This window comes from Meriones unguiculatus, chromosome 7, assembly GCF_030254825.1.
Source record: "Meriones unguiculatus strain TT.TT164.6M chromosome 7, Bangor_MerUng_6.1, whole genome shotgun sequence".
Taxonomy (NCBI): Eukaryota; Metazoa; Chordata; class Mammalia; order Rodentia; family Muridae; genus Meriones; species Meriones unguiculatus.
Genome location: NC_083355.1, coordinates 122,085,640 through 122,100,784, shown reverse-complemented (window position 1 = coordinate 122,100,784; position 15,145 = coordinate 122,085,640). Strand labels below are relative to the sequence as shown.

The window sequence follows — 15,145 nt, the reverse complement described above, 5'->3', positions numbered from 1 at the left end:
AGTGTTTTCCTATTAATTATTTACTTCAGTGATGGAAAGTCCAATACAGTATATTATTTATCTGCTATCCATCATCCATATTGGTAATTGTTTTGATATGGATGTTTTGTATTCAAATTTTTGTTCTTCACATTCTCCCTCCTAACAAAACAAATAAAGCCACAATGTGCTCAACTTGTTATATACTTATAAACACTTAAATGTAAGGAGAGCTTTAGCACTTACCTACCCTGTTTTAACTTCTTTTACTAAGAAACCAAAGTCCAGAAGGCTGAGTGACTGCTCTAAGGGCTTACTTAGACTAGCGGGCAAACGCTGGAAGCCACAGCCCTCTACTTCTGCCTATCCACTTTAACAGGAAGCTTTCTATGCCACTCAAAGTTTTCTCTTTGGTTTAACTAATTATTATCCAGTACTGATCTTTCACCTGATTCCCTCTCTATAAACTGATACTATTATTCAAAAAAGAAAACTATTCATTAAATGTAAACTATACATACATAAATGATCAGTGTGTACTGTGTATGTATGTTCTGCAGCAATATCCAGTGAAATCCTGAAATCAATATTGACACATCACACATTAAATATCAGATATATATCAGATGCTAGCCCTGAGCAAACGCAACATTTTGTGCATATATAGTCACTTTATAGTCTGTAAACCAGTGAACATGCATGAAAGAAACCAGTTTCATATGTTATTTCATATGTTATTCTGAAAACTGTCTATGTATTCTCCTACTCAGCATGATGGTGAGTCTTTGTGTTATATGGCTATACATCATTTCTCAATGTTCTATACAGCAGCACATAAGAAGAGGAACTAATTATGTTGTATAAACAGTAGAAAATCCATTTTAATTTCAAAAACCTACACTGACTTAAGTTTTGACTTTTATATTACTTCAAATACTCCTTAGGCATAAAAAAATCAGAAAATATTTTATGTATAGTAATGTGACTTAAAATTTTAATTCGAAAACTCATGTCACATCTTCAAAGTTGTTTCCTAGCAGCACCTTTTCAGTTCGGTGGCATCCAGTTGATTCATGACCATACAAACTTAGTTATGTGCAAGCTCACAACTTACACAGTATTATCCACATGACATGAAGCGTGATGTTTCTGTGATTGATAGAGTTAGTGGCACACTTGAAGGAATTCTTTGGTGGATTCAAGTGAAGCCTCTGAAGAAAGAAGCCAAGGAACTGGGAATTACAAAGAACAATTGTCACATTCTGAGCTAGGGACTTAACTAGACTCCCATGCTAATTTGTGCATCCTTAAATGAAAAACCTGAGGAACTGAAAAGACCATCTAATCTGTCCATTTTTGTAATGCTTAAAGAAGTTTTAGATTAATAGCTTTTGATGCTTCAATGATGTCAAAGAGAGGCTGTGCCTTATTAATTCCATTGACTTCCTGCCAAAAGAGTGGCAATTTGTGATTACTGAATTAATCTATTCTGATTAGGAAAATTCATCACAGCAAAGAAATTATAAAATGCAGAAAGTAGGAACAATTTATAAAAATTATATAAGAACACATTTAAAAGGATAGACTGAACATAGGTTTAGAATTCACTCAGAAAGATACAATAAGAAATAATGAGCTTTATGTGTGTGTTAATATCTAAGCCACTGTTTCATCCTTAAATTACCAAGATTGTTTTCATTTTTTAAAACTATGCTTAAAATTATCAACTACCTTAAAGTGTGATAAGATACAAACCTAATGTGTTTTATTGGTTGTGTGTTTTCCTGTTTGTTTTGTTTTGTTTGTTTGTTTGTCATCTTACTACACTGACCTTGCAGTCTGGAAAAATCCAGACACTAAATCCTTGCTATCCCTTCCTGAAATATTCAAGTTTGCTGACATAGTAACAAGATTACCCTCCATTGCTGGTGGGAGTACAAACTTGTACAATCACTTTGGAAATCAATCTGGCACTTTCTCAGAAAATTGGGAATAGTGCTACCCCAAGATCCAGTTATATCACTGGGCATATATCTGAAAGATGCTCCACCAAACAAGGGCACTTGTTCAACTATGTTCATAACAGCTTTATTCGTAATAGCCAGAATCTGGAAACAACCTAGATGTCCCTCGATCAAAGAATGAATAAAGAAAATGTACATTTTCACAATGGAAAACTACTCAGCTATCAAAAACAAAGAGATCATGAAATTTGCAGGGAAATAGATGGAACTAGAAAAGAACATCCTGAGTGAGGTAACCCAGAACAGAAACACACACATGGTATATACTCACTTCTAAGAGGATATTAGCTATAGAATACAGGATAACCACACTGTAATCCACAGACCTAAAGAAGCTAAATAACAAGGAGGACCCTGTGGAGGATGCTTAATTCTCATTCAGAAGGGCAAATAGAATAGACAGTGTCAGTGGTTGAAGACAAGGAAGAGGATCTGAGCCTACCATAGAGGTCCTCTGAAAGATTCCACCCAGCAGGGAATTGAAGCAGATGCAGAGACTTACAGCCAAACTGGGCTGAGTGCCAGGAGTCCTATGGAAGAGAAGGGGGAGGGGATAGAAGGACTCAGATGTGACAAGAGCTCCACAAGGAGACCAACAAAGCAAACAAATCTGGGTGCAGGGGGCCCTGAAGTGACTGATAAACTAGCTAAGGACCATGGAGAGGAACTAGACTCCCTATTCAGATGTAACCCAGAGGAAACTCAGTCTCCATGTGGATCCCCTACTAAGAGGAACAGGGGTTATCTCTGACATGGACTCTGCTGCTTGCTCTTCAATCACTCCACCTTGGTGGGGCATCCATGCCAGACCACAGAGGAAGAGGATGCAGGCAGTCCTGATGAGATTTGATAGGCTAAGGTCAGATAGTAGAAGAGGAGGGCTCCCTGTTTCTGTGGACTAAGGGAAGGAGTTGGGGAAAGAGGGAGGGATAGTGGGACAGGAAGGAGATGACGGAAAGGGCTGTAATCGAGAAAAAATGAATAAATTGTAAAATAATTAAAAAAATAAACAGGATTCCAACAATGTTCTAAAGGAAGCAAAGTCACCACTTTAAGTCACTGTGCCCTAGGCTAACAAATTGGCTGATTTTTTTTTCTTTCCTCTCTTTGAATTTATTTTCAGCTAAAATAAATTCTGTCCTTGAACATGTGTCTACAAGCCCTTGGTCAGACTGTGTTATCATCAAGTAGTGAATGTCTTTAAGATTGTTCTAAACACTAGTTCAAATTACCTTTGCCAATCAAAACGACCCTGAGATATCACCTTACACCCATCAGAATGGCCAAGATGAAAAACTCAAGCAATAACACATGCTGGAGAGGTTGTGGAGAAAGGGGAACCCTCCTCCACTGCTGGTGGGAATGTAAACTGGTACAACCACTCTGGAAAGCTATCTGGCGCTTTCTAAGACAAATAGGAATAGTGCTTCCTCCAGACCCAGCTATACCACTGCTAGGTATATACCCAAAGTTTGTTCAAGTACACAAAAAGGACACTTGCTCAACCATGTTTATAGCAGCTCTATTTGTAATAGCCAGAACCTGGAAACAACCCAGATGTCCATCAACGGTGGAATGGGTACAGAAATTGTGGTATTTTTATACAATGGAATACTACTCAGCAATGAAAAAGGAGGAAATCATGAAATTTGCAGGCAAATGGTGGGATCTAGAAAAGATCATTCTGAGTGAAATATCCCAGAAGGAGAAAGACAAACATGGGATATACTCACTTATATAGACCTATAATATATGATAAACATAATGAAATCTATACACCTAAAAAAGATAATCAATTGAGCGGACATGGGGTAAGATGATCAATCCTCGTTTAGAAAGACAGATGGGATGTGCATTGAACGTATGACAGGAGTCTACTGAGCGCATCTGAAAGACTCTAACTAGCAGTGTTTTCAAAGCAAAGACTCATGACCAAACCTTTGGCAGAGTACAGGGAATCATAAGAAAGAAGGGGAGTTAGTCTGATGGGGAAAGGATAGGAACTCCACAAGGACCAAATATATTTGGGCACAGGGTCTTTTCTGAGACTGACATTCAACCAAGGACCATGTATGGCTATAACCTAGAACCTCTCTCGGATGTAGCCCATGGTAGCTCAGTAATCAATTGGTTTCCCATAGTAAGGGGAACAAGGACTATTTCTAACAGGAACTCAATGGCTGGCTCTTTGGTCTCCCCACCCCCGAAGGGAGGAGCAGTCCTGTTAGGCCACAGAGGAGGGCTTTGCAGCCAGTCCTGAAGATACCTGATAAAACAGGATCAGATGAATGGGGAGGAGGTCCCACCTATCAGTGGACTTGGAAAGGGGCAGGGTGGAGATGAGGGAGGGAGGGAGGGACTGGGAGGGAATGAGGGATCGGGACATGGCTGGGATACAGAGTTAATAAAATGTAACTGATAAAAAAAAAAACAAAAATTAAAAACAAAACAAAAAAAAAAACAAATTACCTTTGCCAAAATATCAAATACATTAGGGTGGGAATATTAAAAGCTCTAAACTGATTATCCTTTTAGTTTTTACCCAAATGGACATGTTTTATTCAGAAATCCACAAACAAAACCTATTTAGCTTATCCAAGTTATCTTTGAGTTGTATCATTCCTTCCTAAGTCCTACAGGCTTTAGTGACATGAATGTAGTCTCCCACCCTCTACCTTCACTGATGTCCTTTCACCTTTACATCTTTATCCTCTCTTTTTACTCATCACTCTGTTCCTTTATTGCCTTCAACCCTGAGCTATCTGTACACTATCTGAAAGAACCATTGATTTTTAGGTCCCCCACCCCAACATCAGGTATAATGCTTAATTCTCTTCTGGGTTATCATTTGATTCTCAGATCTTGTTGAATCTACTTTCCCCCATTCATATGAAGCCTCTACTTCAGCATCACAGTTTCTCCATTGCGCCTGCCATTGTAGATGTAATTTTACATTTAATGGTGTCATTTTTATTATGCATCCCTAGCATTAATAACACTGAAGCCAGAAACCATGCATTCTTCCTCATTATTATTTTACATCTCAAACACCTGTATGCCTATCATTGGATTCATTCTCCTTTAAGAGAAGTACAATAAGTAAAGAAAGGTCAAAATAAAAAAAAATATTGGCAGCCATTGGGTGATTAGACAGAGACCATATTTTGTCACCTAGGCCAATCATTAATGTCTTAATTGACTCAAGATCTCACATTAGCCTTATTTTCCACAAGTTTTGTGTTGCACTCTGAGATGTTTACACACACATTGCATGTCTTCATGTGAGCACACACACAACAATGTCAGTTTTTAGGACTGAAAGTGTTTTAATGATAGCAATTGTTTGTAGTAACTCAGTGTTATATATCCTGATTGGTAGAAAAAAATATTTTGCATTCTGGTCATGGGAGAATACTTCAAATTAGGTGGATCACATATAGTCCCAAGACACTAAAGGAAAATAATAAAAATTTCTAGTCCATGTTTGAAGACAGTTTTTCTGACAGTGACATATTTTCCTGCTGGTAATTATTCAAGAGCTGTTTAAAAAGAGGAATAAGCTTTGCTTCTCAGTATGCATTTTATTTTCATTTTTATTATTATTATTTTTTCACTATTCTGCTATGTGATATGATTTTTCAATAGCCAGAAACAGTATTTGTGGGTTCTCTTCTGTGGGCATTCCTGGCAAGTGACCATTGGGGCTAACCTGGGGCCACTTCTTCTGCAAAACTATTTAGGCAGAGGTGCTCACAACTTGCTCACTCTTCCAGGAATAAACTATTCTGCATCCTCTTGGCCTAAGATTGCATTGACCTAACTCCTGGTGTCACCAATGGGCTGGTCTCTTGGGAGGAAGACTAACACTCTTCCACCCTTGATTTTTGCACATAGAACTCTGAAGAATATAGGAGGAGATCTGTAGAGAAAAGATGCAGCCTTTGAAGGTAAGTGTCTTCACTCCTATTTTTCTGCCTCATGGTAAACCTCAGCTGCCTATGATAAAGCCTTCAGTTTATTGAGGTATCTGTTTGATGTTATTAAACACTCATGTGTTTTAACTTAAGAAAACTGAAGGAACTTTGAAGGAGAGAGAAGGGCTTTTCTTTCTTTCTCAATAACAGAGCATTTTATGATTTTTCTTTGCAACATACACAAAAAGAGCTTTGATTCCAAAGCCCAGTTCTATTAATAGTTGCAGGCTTTGTTTCAGAAGGGAAAACAGATTTCCAAATCTAAAACATCTTTGTGAGCTCATCCCCCAACCCCTTTGTCACACACACCTTTCCCCCTACCATTCTCCTTGCTCCCAAAACTTGCTTCATTCTATATTTCCTGAGAACTAGTGAAAGCAGTTACTCTCAAAACCTCTAAAGAATTTACTAGTATTAAAGTTCCAGTTAAATCTCTCCACCGTTTGGTGACAGGGTTTTTCATTCTGTCCAAAGCTGATTGAAGGTCTTGTAACACATCTCTGCAGCTATTTCCATAGTGAGCACTCCATGCATAGAGGAAATCATAGGCAGGTTTCCACATTGCCTGTAAAGAAAAGAAAATAGACTGAAGTGAATAACACACAAGCACAGAGAAAGACAGAGAAAAACAGATTTTTTAATGTAAATACTTAAAATAAAATGTAATGCCTACTATGTGAATTTTTGATGTTGCAGAAAAATAATCACTATTATTCCCTGTATCTCTCTGTTTCTAAAATTAGGATTTTCTTTTACTATAATGGCTGTAAGTTGGGCATTTTAATCCTTGATATACTATTCTAGCGGATATTGCTTTGATGTTAATATAAAATTCCTTGCATTACTAAATTTTTACATTTTATTATTTATGTATTTATTTCTTCTGTGTGTGAGAGGTGGTTGAAAGTGTGCTCCAGATACATGTGGCAGTCAGAGGACAATTTTCTGGAATCAGCTCTCTTCTACCACGTGAGTCCCAAGGGTCAAACTCAGCTGTCAAGCTTTATGGCAAACCCTTTACCTACTGAGCCGTCTTGTCAACACCATAATTTTTATAATAACAAATACAATTGAAATAAACTTTTAACTCTCTGATTTTTAAGATTAAAGTTTGTTACATATATGTATTTGTGTTTTTAATGATACTACATATCTTAACAATGTGCCATCCGATATGTTTTGCAATTTTAGTTCATTCTATTCCAGTTAATTTATACATAATGAAAACTGAAGCTTGAGGAACAAATCCAAATAAACACAAAATTATAGTTTATTAACTCAAAACTTACTTTCATGATACATTTTATGATCCAAAGGAGGACAACATTCCATGTTTCTTTACCTTGATTCACCTAAACATCTGCTCACACCAATGACATCACTGTTTCCATAGAAATAAATACAGGTCAAAGGAGAACCTCTCATACAAGCACATACATGATAGTTGCCAAGGCAACAGGCTAAGAGTGAGAGGGAATGAAGGCAAAGGCAAACTAAATAAGACAAGTGGAAGAATATAGACACATATACAGGTTACCATGAATTTATTCTAAGAAAATAACAAGCCTTATGATTAGAATATATGGAATATGAATTTTACTCACTTCTTATTTGGGCTAACCAAACTGACTAATTTATAATTCTACCACGTGTAAAATGTTAAGAGTACTGGCTTTGAGCTAAGCATTGCACATAATTTCTTTCTAAAACTGGTATCTCCATTAACATCAATATTCCATGCAACTGAATATAATTTTTCAGTTGCCTGCCCTATCACCCATATAGTCTATAATTGACGTGGGAAGAATTAAATCTCTATGAGATACCAGTGTGTTTTTCTCCAGTCCACATTAAAAAAAAACTTAAATGGTAATATGATGCTATTTGTTCAAATAGGTATTTCTGAGGAAACATGGATACCCAATCCCTCACCTCTCTTGCAAAGGATAATTCAGGGAAAATAGACAACCAAGTGTAATTATCAAAGTCATGTCATGGTAAGGTGGATGAGACTGAAGCAGAAGTCATCTTAGAACAGTTTTTCAACCTGTGGGTCACAACTCCAAAAGCATCAAAAAACAAAGTTATTTACATCACAATTCTTAGGAGTAGCAAATTACACTTACAAAGTAGCAATGGAATAATTTTATGGGGGACACTGCAGCATGAGAAACTGCAGTAAAGGGTCACAGCATCAGGGAGATTGAGGACCACTGCTGCGGAGTTTCCTCTACAAGCTTCACCCTCACCAATCCTGTTTATGGGAATCTGATCTTTTTATGCTTAAATAGGCCAGGGGGTGACCTTTTGTTCTGGAGGCTTTTGTTGAACACAAACTACCCACTCTACTGGTATTACGAGTTCAGCAAGAAAGACAAATTGACCCATATTAATAGAAGCTTATGTCATGCTCTAGCTCAACCATCACTGTGTAAACACAGAGGTGCACTAAACGAGTAGATTAATCTCTGCAGATTTATCTTGTCTGTCCATGCTCTAAACTTATATTCTACATTGAATCCACTCAGTCACCAATACTCATCTAGCTGAGATAATACTTTTCAGTTTTTCATGCATCGTTTATCATAACGACTGTATATTTAATGGGCCTTAAGACCCTTTGTGACTAAGTTGTTAAAGAAACATATTTAGAAATATTTATAATAGGCGGTGGCAGTAGTAACAGGTGGTAGCACAGAAGATTAGCATAAAATGTCATAGAAAGCAAGTATCTTTTGGAGATTTCAAATGGGTAATTTTAGAGTTCTTTGCTACGCTCTTCATACAAGTGCCATTATATAATGAAGCGTTAAGCCACCCCACTGACGTTCTGGGGCAGACAAGCTCTGCACGGCATGCCTTGCTGCAGCACAGTATGTTAGCGTATACAGAACAGCCTGAGGTGCGTTCAGAAATGAATTGGCTTCTCTGTGCTGTTAGAAGACTGGAAATATACCGAGATGATATATAAATTAGAAACTACATCTCTCCCTGTATTTGTACAGAGTACTATGTAACCTCCTCACATTAACCAGTTTATACAGAGCACAGAGTAGTGCAGCCATCCCTGGATATTCAGAGAAACATGGATTGATTGTTAAGCTCTGATCTCTATCTATGTCTTTGGAAAGAACAAAGGAAGCTCCCAGGAGTACCTACATTAGTCAGGGGGCATATAGTAAGAGAGCATATTGCCTTAAACTCATCTGAGGGCCCCTGAAGTCCAAATCATACCTAGGAAGAAATGGGTGGAGGAGTGTAAGGATGGAAACAACAGGATACAGGTAATCTTCCTGATTTGCACTAAAACATGAATGGGATTTTCCATCCAGTTTTTGTTCCTCAATACAGCAAACTAAGCCACTGGATGTCTTCAGTAAAAAATCTGATTTCCTATACACAAAATCACTAGTGGCTTTCAACCCATATCGTAGAAAAATTCTATCACACACAGTGTAAATGTAAATACATCTTTGTTCACTAATTACTTTACTTCCTAAGTCAAGATTTACCCAGTGTCTATATCCCTCCAAATTTTTGTTGTTATAGCAAGGCATAAAATGAGGAATAAGCATGTTTCTTACTTTTTAGCAGCTTACAGATATGAACAAGTCAGACAGCTGGAAAAACATCAGCACAATGGATGAGCAAACAGGACTCGGTAATTAATAATTACAAAAAGTCTCTCTCAACTGACTTGCTCCAATCAATCTGAGAAAGACATGGCTCTCTCTTCTTTTCAAAAGGTTTAATTGTTCGGTGTGTGTGAACGCTTTGCCTGCATATGTGTATGTGGGCTACGTGTCGGACTGGCACCCTCGGAAGACATAAGAAGGGTCTAGAGCTCCTGGAACTGGGTTACAAGTGGTTGCAAGCCATATATGGATTCTGGGACCAAACACAGTACTCTGCAAAAGCAACCAATACTTTTCTGATGCGTCACTTCTCTTGCCATAAGACATGATCCTGCTCTTGAATGGGGAGTGGTACGCTGTAAAGGAAAGCAAATTTTGTTGCAAAATTTTATGCTCACATCAAGGTTCCATTGCTTATTTGATAGTTCTGTTTGAGCTTTAGATTTTTAAAACTATAAATTGTGTATAATAATTCCCTAGCTTTGTTTCTTCACTAAGGCACCTCAAAAGTTACCATATTATAGTTTACATTAATACTTGTCAGTATACATGGAGGAAAATATGTAAACTTTAAAAAATCAAGATAAAAAAGCTCCTTTTAGCCTGATGGAATGTGAAATAATGGATAGTGGTTATCTGATAAGAATTTAGAATAGACAAATGACCTGAAAGTGGTCAAGGACTGAAAATAATTCACATCATAGTGATTAAAAACAAACAAACAAACAAACAAACAAAAATCCACTGAGTAGAATAAAATGTCAAAGAAGAAAAAGGGATGATGGAAATATAAATTTTAAAGTATACTCTAGTGGATACAATTAAGATACAGAAGCAAAGGTGGAGAGACAGTGGAGAGACAGGGGAGAGACAGTGCAGAACAATAATAATGTTTCAAAAAACAGTATTTCAGAGTTGACTCAAAAGGATATGTAGTGGCTTGTCTGGAGTCAGTTCCACAGCCCCACATAACTGGCTGTTTACGTGTGTGTGCACGCTTACTGTTAAATAAGTAGATTAAAATCATACAAGTTGGGAGTCTATATCATGGAAATTAGCAAAATCAGTGATACAGAAGTTTTCCCTATTGCAAAACCAGTAGTTAAATATTTACTGCCATGCAAAAGAGGACATCCTTTTCTGTCACCCCCCTTACATCCTGTAACACCAAGTGATACAATGAAAATGTAACACAGGCAAGGCTGTGGACATTCTGTCCACCTGCGGCAACCCTAGCGATGTCAGTGTAAAGTGCATAAAGGGGGCGTGCTCCAGCTGTGAACAAGTGCAAAGCAATAGAAACTCCCAGACAAATGAAGCGCAGACGGCATGTGTGCTGGAGGAAGAGAGCCATAACCAGAGGAATGATCAGGGCATAGGTGAAGTTTTTAAAGAAAATATATATATAAATGAACATTCCATAAAGGAAAGCAATTTGTGGTTTAAATCCTAACTTTTTCAGATAGTTATGATTATTGAGGACTGAAGATAGAGTCCATATAAAACATTAGAGAAGAAAGGTTGACTTTCATTAACCAGAAACATAAAACAAAAGGATGATTTTTTCAAATCATTTTGAACTAGATCAGTAATTGTATTAGTAACTTTTCTGTTGGTACAATAAAGTGCATGGCCAAAACCAACTTATGGAAGAAAGAATTTATTTTAGTTAAGGTTCCAGAGGGCTAGATGTCCATAATAGTTGGAGATCTATGACAGAAGGCAGCTGGAACAAGAAGCTGAGAGATCACAGCTCAGCCTCACGTGAGAGCAGAGAAAGCTTGGAGTGTAACATGGCTATCCACTCTCAAAGCTTGCCTCAGTAATGAATGCCCTTCAGGAAGGCTCCGAAAAGTCCCATAACTGCCCTAACCAGGACCGGTAACTGGGGACCAAAGTGAACAAATACGTGAGCCTATGGGGAAAGTCCCCTTTTAAACCACTACAATAAGTAAAGGAACAAGTGAAAATGAAGCTGAGAAAGCGCACAGTTCTTTAAACAGCTATAAACTGCATACAGTGAGAGAAATAGGAAAGTTTAAGAAAACAAATTTAAGTAAACTAATATCAGGTGTACATAACTTTTATATATTAAGCTTTTCTTTCACAAAGCCAGATTTCCTCAGTGCAATGAATGATTCAATCAGATTTTATCTTTTACAGAGAAGATATATGATACTTGGATTCAAGTTCTTGGATATGTGCACATTTAATTTTCAAAATTCATATTTTATTTATACTTGCCTCCATAAAACAAAGATACATAAAGACAAAAATAAAGAAGGTGACTTGCATGTATCAATTGTGTAAAATTCTATATTAAAATATAATACAGGCCCAGGAAGTTCACAAAGAATTTACATTTTATAAGAAATTACAGAGAAAATAAAGTCTTCAACTCTGGAAATGATAGAAGGAATAACATATGTTGAATCAATAATTTTCTTTTCAGATCAACCTAAGTCAACACCCAAGATGAGTTGTAGACTAACAAGACTCCACATTTCTCTTATCCTCTATCTAATCTAAGTTTTAAAAATAGTTTTTCCAGTTTTGTTTAATATCATGACTACGGTAAGACACGCAGCACAATGTTTTTGTGCTACGGATATGAAAAGGAAATGTGCTGAGGAGACTTTGGTTTCACTGAGTTAGTTAGTCTTGACCACAAAGCAAATTCCCTCAGCCTTTTCATCTCTGTCACAAACATTTGATGCACAGCTTCATCCTTACTCCTTTGCTCTCAGATATCCTTTTCTATGTGTATGTATATGTGCTGTGCATTTGTGTACATGTGTACATGTGGGGGCTATGCATGTATGTGTGCCAGAAGGTAGACCAATGATTCCAACTTTGTATATCAAGACATAGTTCTCTTGCCTGTTCACCTAGTCTATCAACTTGTTCCAGGTATTCCCCTTTTCTGCATTGTAGTTGCAAAGGTTGTAGGCAGCTGCCATGCCCACCTGGCCTGTATATGGAAGCTGAGGTTCAGTTAAAAACCTGGGGTCTCTGGCTCATGGTCAAAGTCTTTACCCATGGAGCCATCTCCCCAGCCATTTAGAATTCTTAATAGTAACTTCCTAGCAGTATAGGATCATCCTGGGATAGAAAACATGAGACTAATGGAGGCACAACAGCCTTCATTTTTCATCTAAGTCTTTATACAGAGAGCATTTAGTTTATTAAGTTAAGTGGTTTTCCAAAGCCACAGTATATGTACGAAAGAACTATGTCTTTCCTTTGATTTATCTTCTCTGTATTAGTGGCTACAGTAAAAGTAAGGGAGCAATGATGATATAGCATGTGGGATGCTAGATGAAATGAAACAGAAATAGATACAAGAACAATAAAATTTTACAATTTTATAGCACTTATTTCTGGAAGCTAATGCAACTCATTAGATAATGTACCACATGAGAAATTGCAGCAAGAACAGGAGCAATTCAGAACTGAACACCCCAGTTTGTCTTTTTTTTTAGCTCATAAAATAGAAATAACATAAAGAATGTAATTGATTTTAATTACTCTTGGATAATTGCATTTTGCCACATGAGAGGATTAATAATCTCCGTATTCATACTTGATAAAATTACAGGACCAGCATTTCATTTTAAGCAGCATTAGCTGCAGGGTACTGAGGCATGCTTGCCTTCCACATGATTATTGTATGTGTTCTTTACTATGTCCAGACAGGCATGATGCCATCTCTGATTAGTAAATATGTAAGTATTACTTAAAGAACAGGTGGCTGTTGTCTTTGGCAGAGAAAGAAAGCTCATTTCTCTAGGACACCCTTCTTCAATAAAGATACTGATTAAAATTTGAACGAAGATCGTTTAAGAAACAGAAATATTGGTCTCATAGTAGCCAGCTGTCTTTGCAGTAAAGAATAACCTTTTGGGACTTCTTGGACAAATCATAAACCAGACAATGATGGTGGATCCATTTCTTGCAAGTCATCTGCTCAAATTAGTCAAGCATGAGATGAAAACCTGCTGGGTAAGACATTCTCACCAATTCCTAGTTAGGGAGGCTCCTTATTACCTTCTCCTTCATAGCTACTCTCACCCATCAAAAAGATATCTGAATGTCAAAGCTTGCAAAAATTAAATTTTCTCAAATCCATTCTTTCCTATGTAACTATTAAAGCAGATTCTAGGAAATATGATGGCAAGGATTTAAAAGTGCACATGCTGGGTTCAATGTTAGCCTCGTGGCTGAGCAACTCCAGGATCTTCTACAAAATCTATACTTTTTTCTCTAAGCTTATTTTTCCTGCTGTCAAATAAATGGAACCTTACAAGATGCCCTAAAAGCACCAGTAACCACACAAAGCAAAAGACCTAAAAAATTCTCACACACATTGCTCTGGAAACCTAACCAGGGTCATAATGTTGCATAATAAGTATTGTATCTAAATCACAACAGTTTCTACATTCTCATTTTTAATTTACATATAGGATAAAGTACTTTGAGCACTCCAGATTTAAGTCGGAATAGGAAGGTAAACAAAAAGTGTTTTTAGAGAATACGAAAGAGAATAAACCTGCACTAAGAGACTGTTACACTGTTCTGCATGTGAATAGTCAGAGATGAAAAACAAAGGGTGACTTAAAAGCTTAGCCTCACTGTGTCGCCATGGAGACAGTGGCCCAGTGTGCTTGACAAAGGAACTGCCTCTCTGCAGGCTGCTGGTGTCTGTCAGAGGGGAGGGGACTGGGCAGAAGTAATTTAAAGTGGAAAAGGAACCTAAGGTCTTTAGGGAACAGGAAAGGAAGAGCCCAGCCTTTATTATTAGAGAAAGTGTCCATGGAAGAGAGTCACAGAGAAATTATTCTTACATTTGTTAATGATAACTAGAAAGCTGCCTGAGGATCAGCCTCAGGCCTATGAATACATTAGCTTTGAAATCCCCAGATCTTCTTCTTGTAAAATCAGACTTCTATTCTAATGTCTGCTATTTTTCTAATACATCATTCATTCTTGTATTTTTAAATTAAATCTTCAAATACCCTCAGAAAACTAGAAGAAAAAATTTTATTATTAATTTATTCTCTCATATATTATATCCTGACTGCAGTTTTCCCTTCCACATCTCCTTCCAGTTCCCCTTCCCCCACATCCTCCCTCCCTACTCACCCAACTTCTTTTCTTTTCCCCTTGAGAAAAGGGCAGGCCTCCCAGGAATATCAACCAAATATAGGTTATCAAATTGCAATATGTCACCTCCCTTCATATTAAGAATGGATGAGGCAACCCAGGAGGAAAATGAGGGTTCCAAAAGCAGGCAATGCTAACTATTTAATACTAACTTTCACAGAAAAAAATTAGCATTACTTACATCTTTGTATAGTATAAACACATTTTCTGAAAGGAACATTGTTTTTAAATGTGTTTTTGCACAGGCTAGAGAGATTGCTCACCAGTTAAAATCACTGACTTCTCTTATAATTTGAGGAGGTGCTTATTTTAAAAAGTGACATTTTCAGAATTCTCCAAAGAAGGATTTTTTTCTTCACTCAGGAAAGAA

At 37.1% G+C, this 15,145-nt stretch overlaps 1 protein-coding gene across 1 annotated transcript in view; it reads right to left on the bottom strand.

Moving 5' to 3' along the window:
• Positions 1 to 3,980: 3,980 nt before the first annotated feature.
• Macc1 (MET transcriptional regulator MACC1) overlaps positions 3,981 to 15,145 on the bottom strand; it is a 75,626-nt gene continuing 64,461 nt past the window's right edge. Inside the window, exon 5 of the mRNA XM_060388299.1 lies at positions 3,981 to 6,542. Within this exon, the coding sequence (XP_060244282.1) occupies positions 6,330 to 6,542 (213 nt within the window). The 3' untranslated portion in view covers positions 3,981 to 6,329. The remainder of the gene's footprint in view (positions 6,543 to 15,145) is intronic.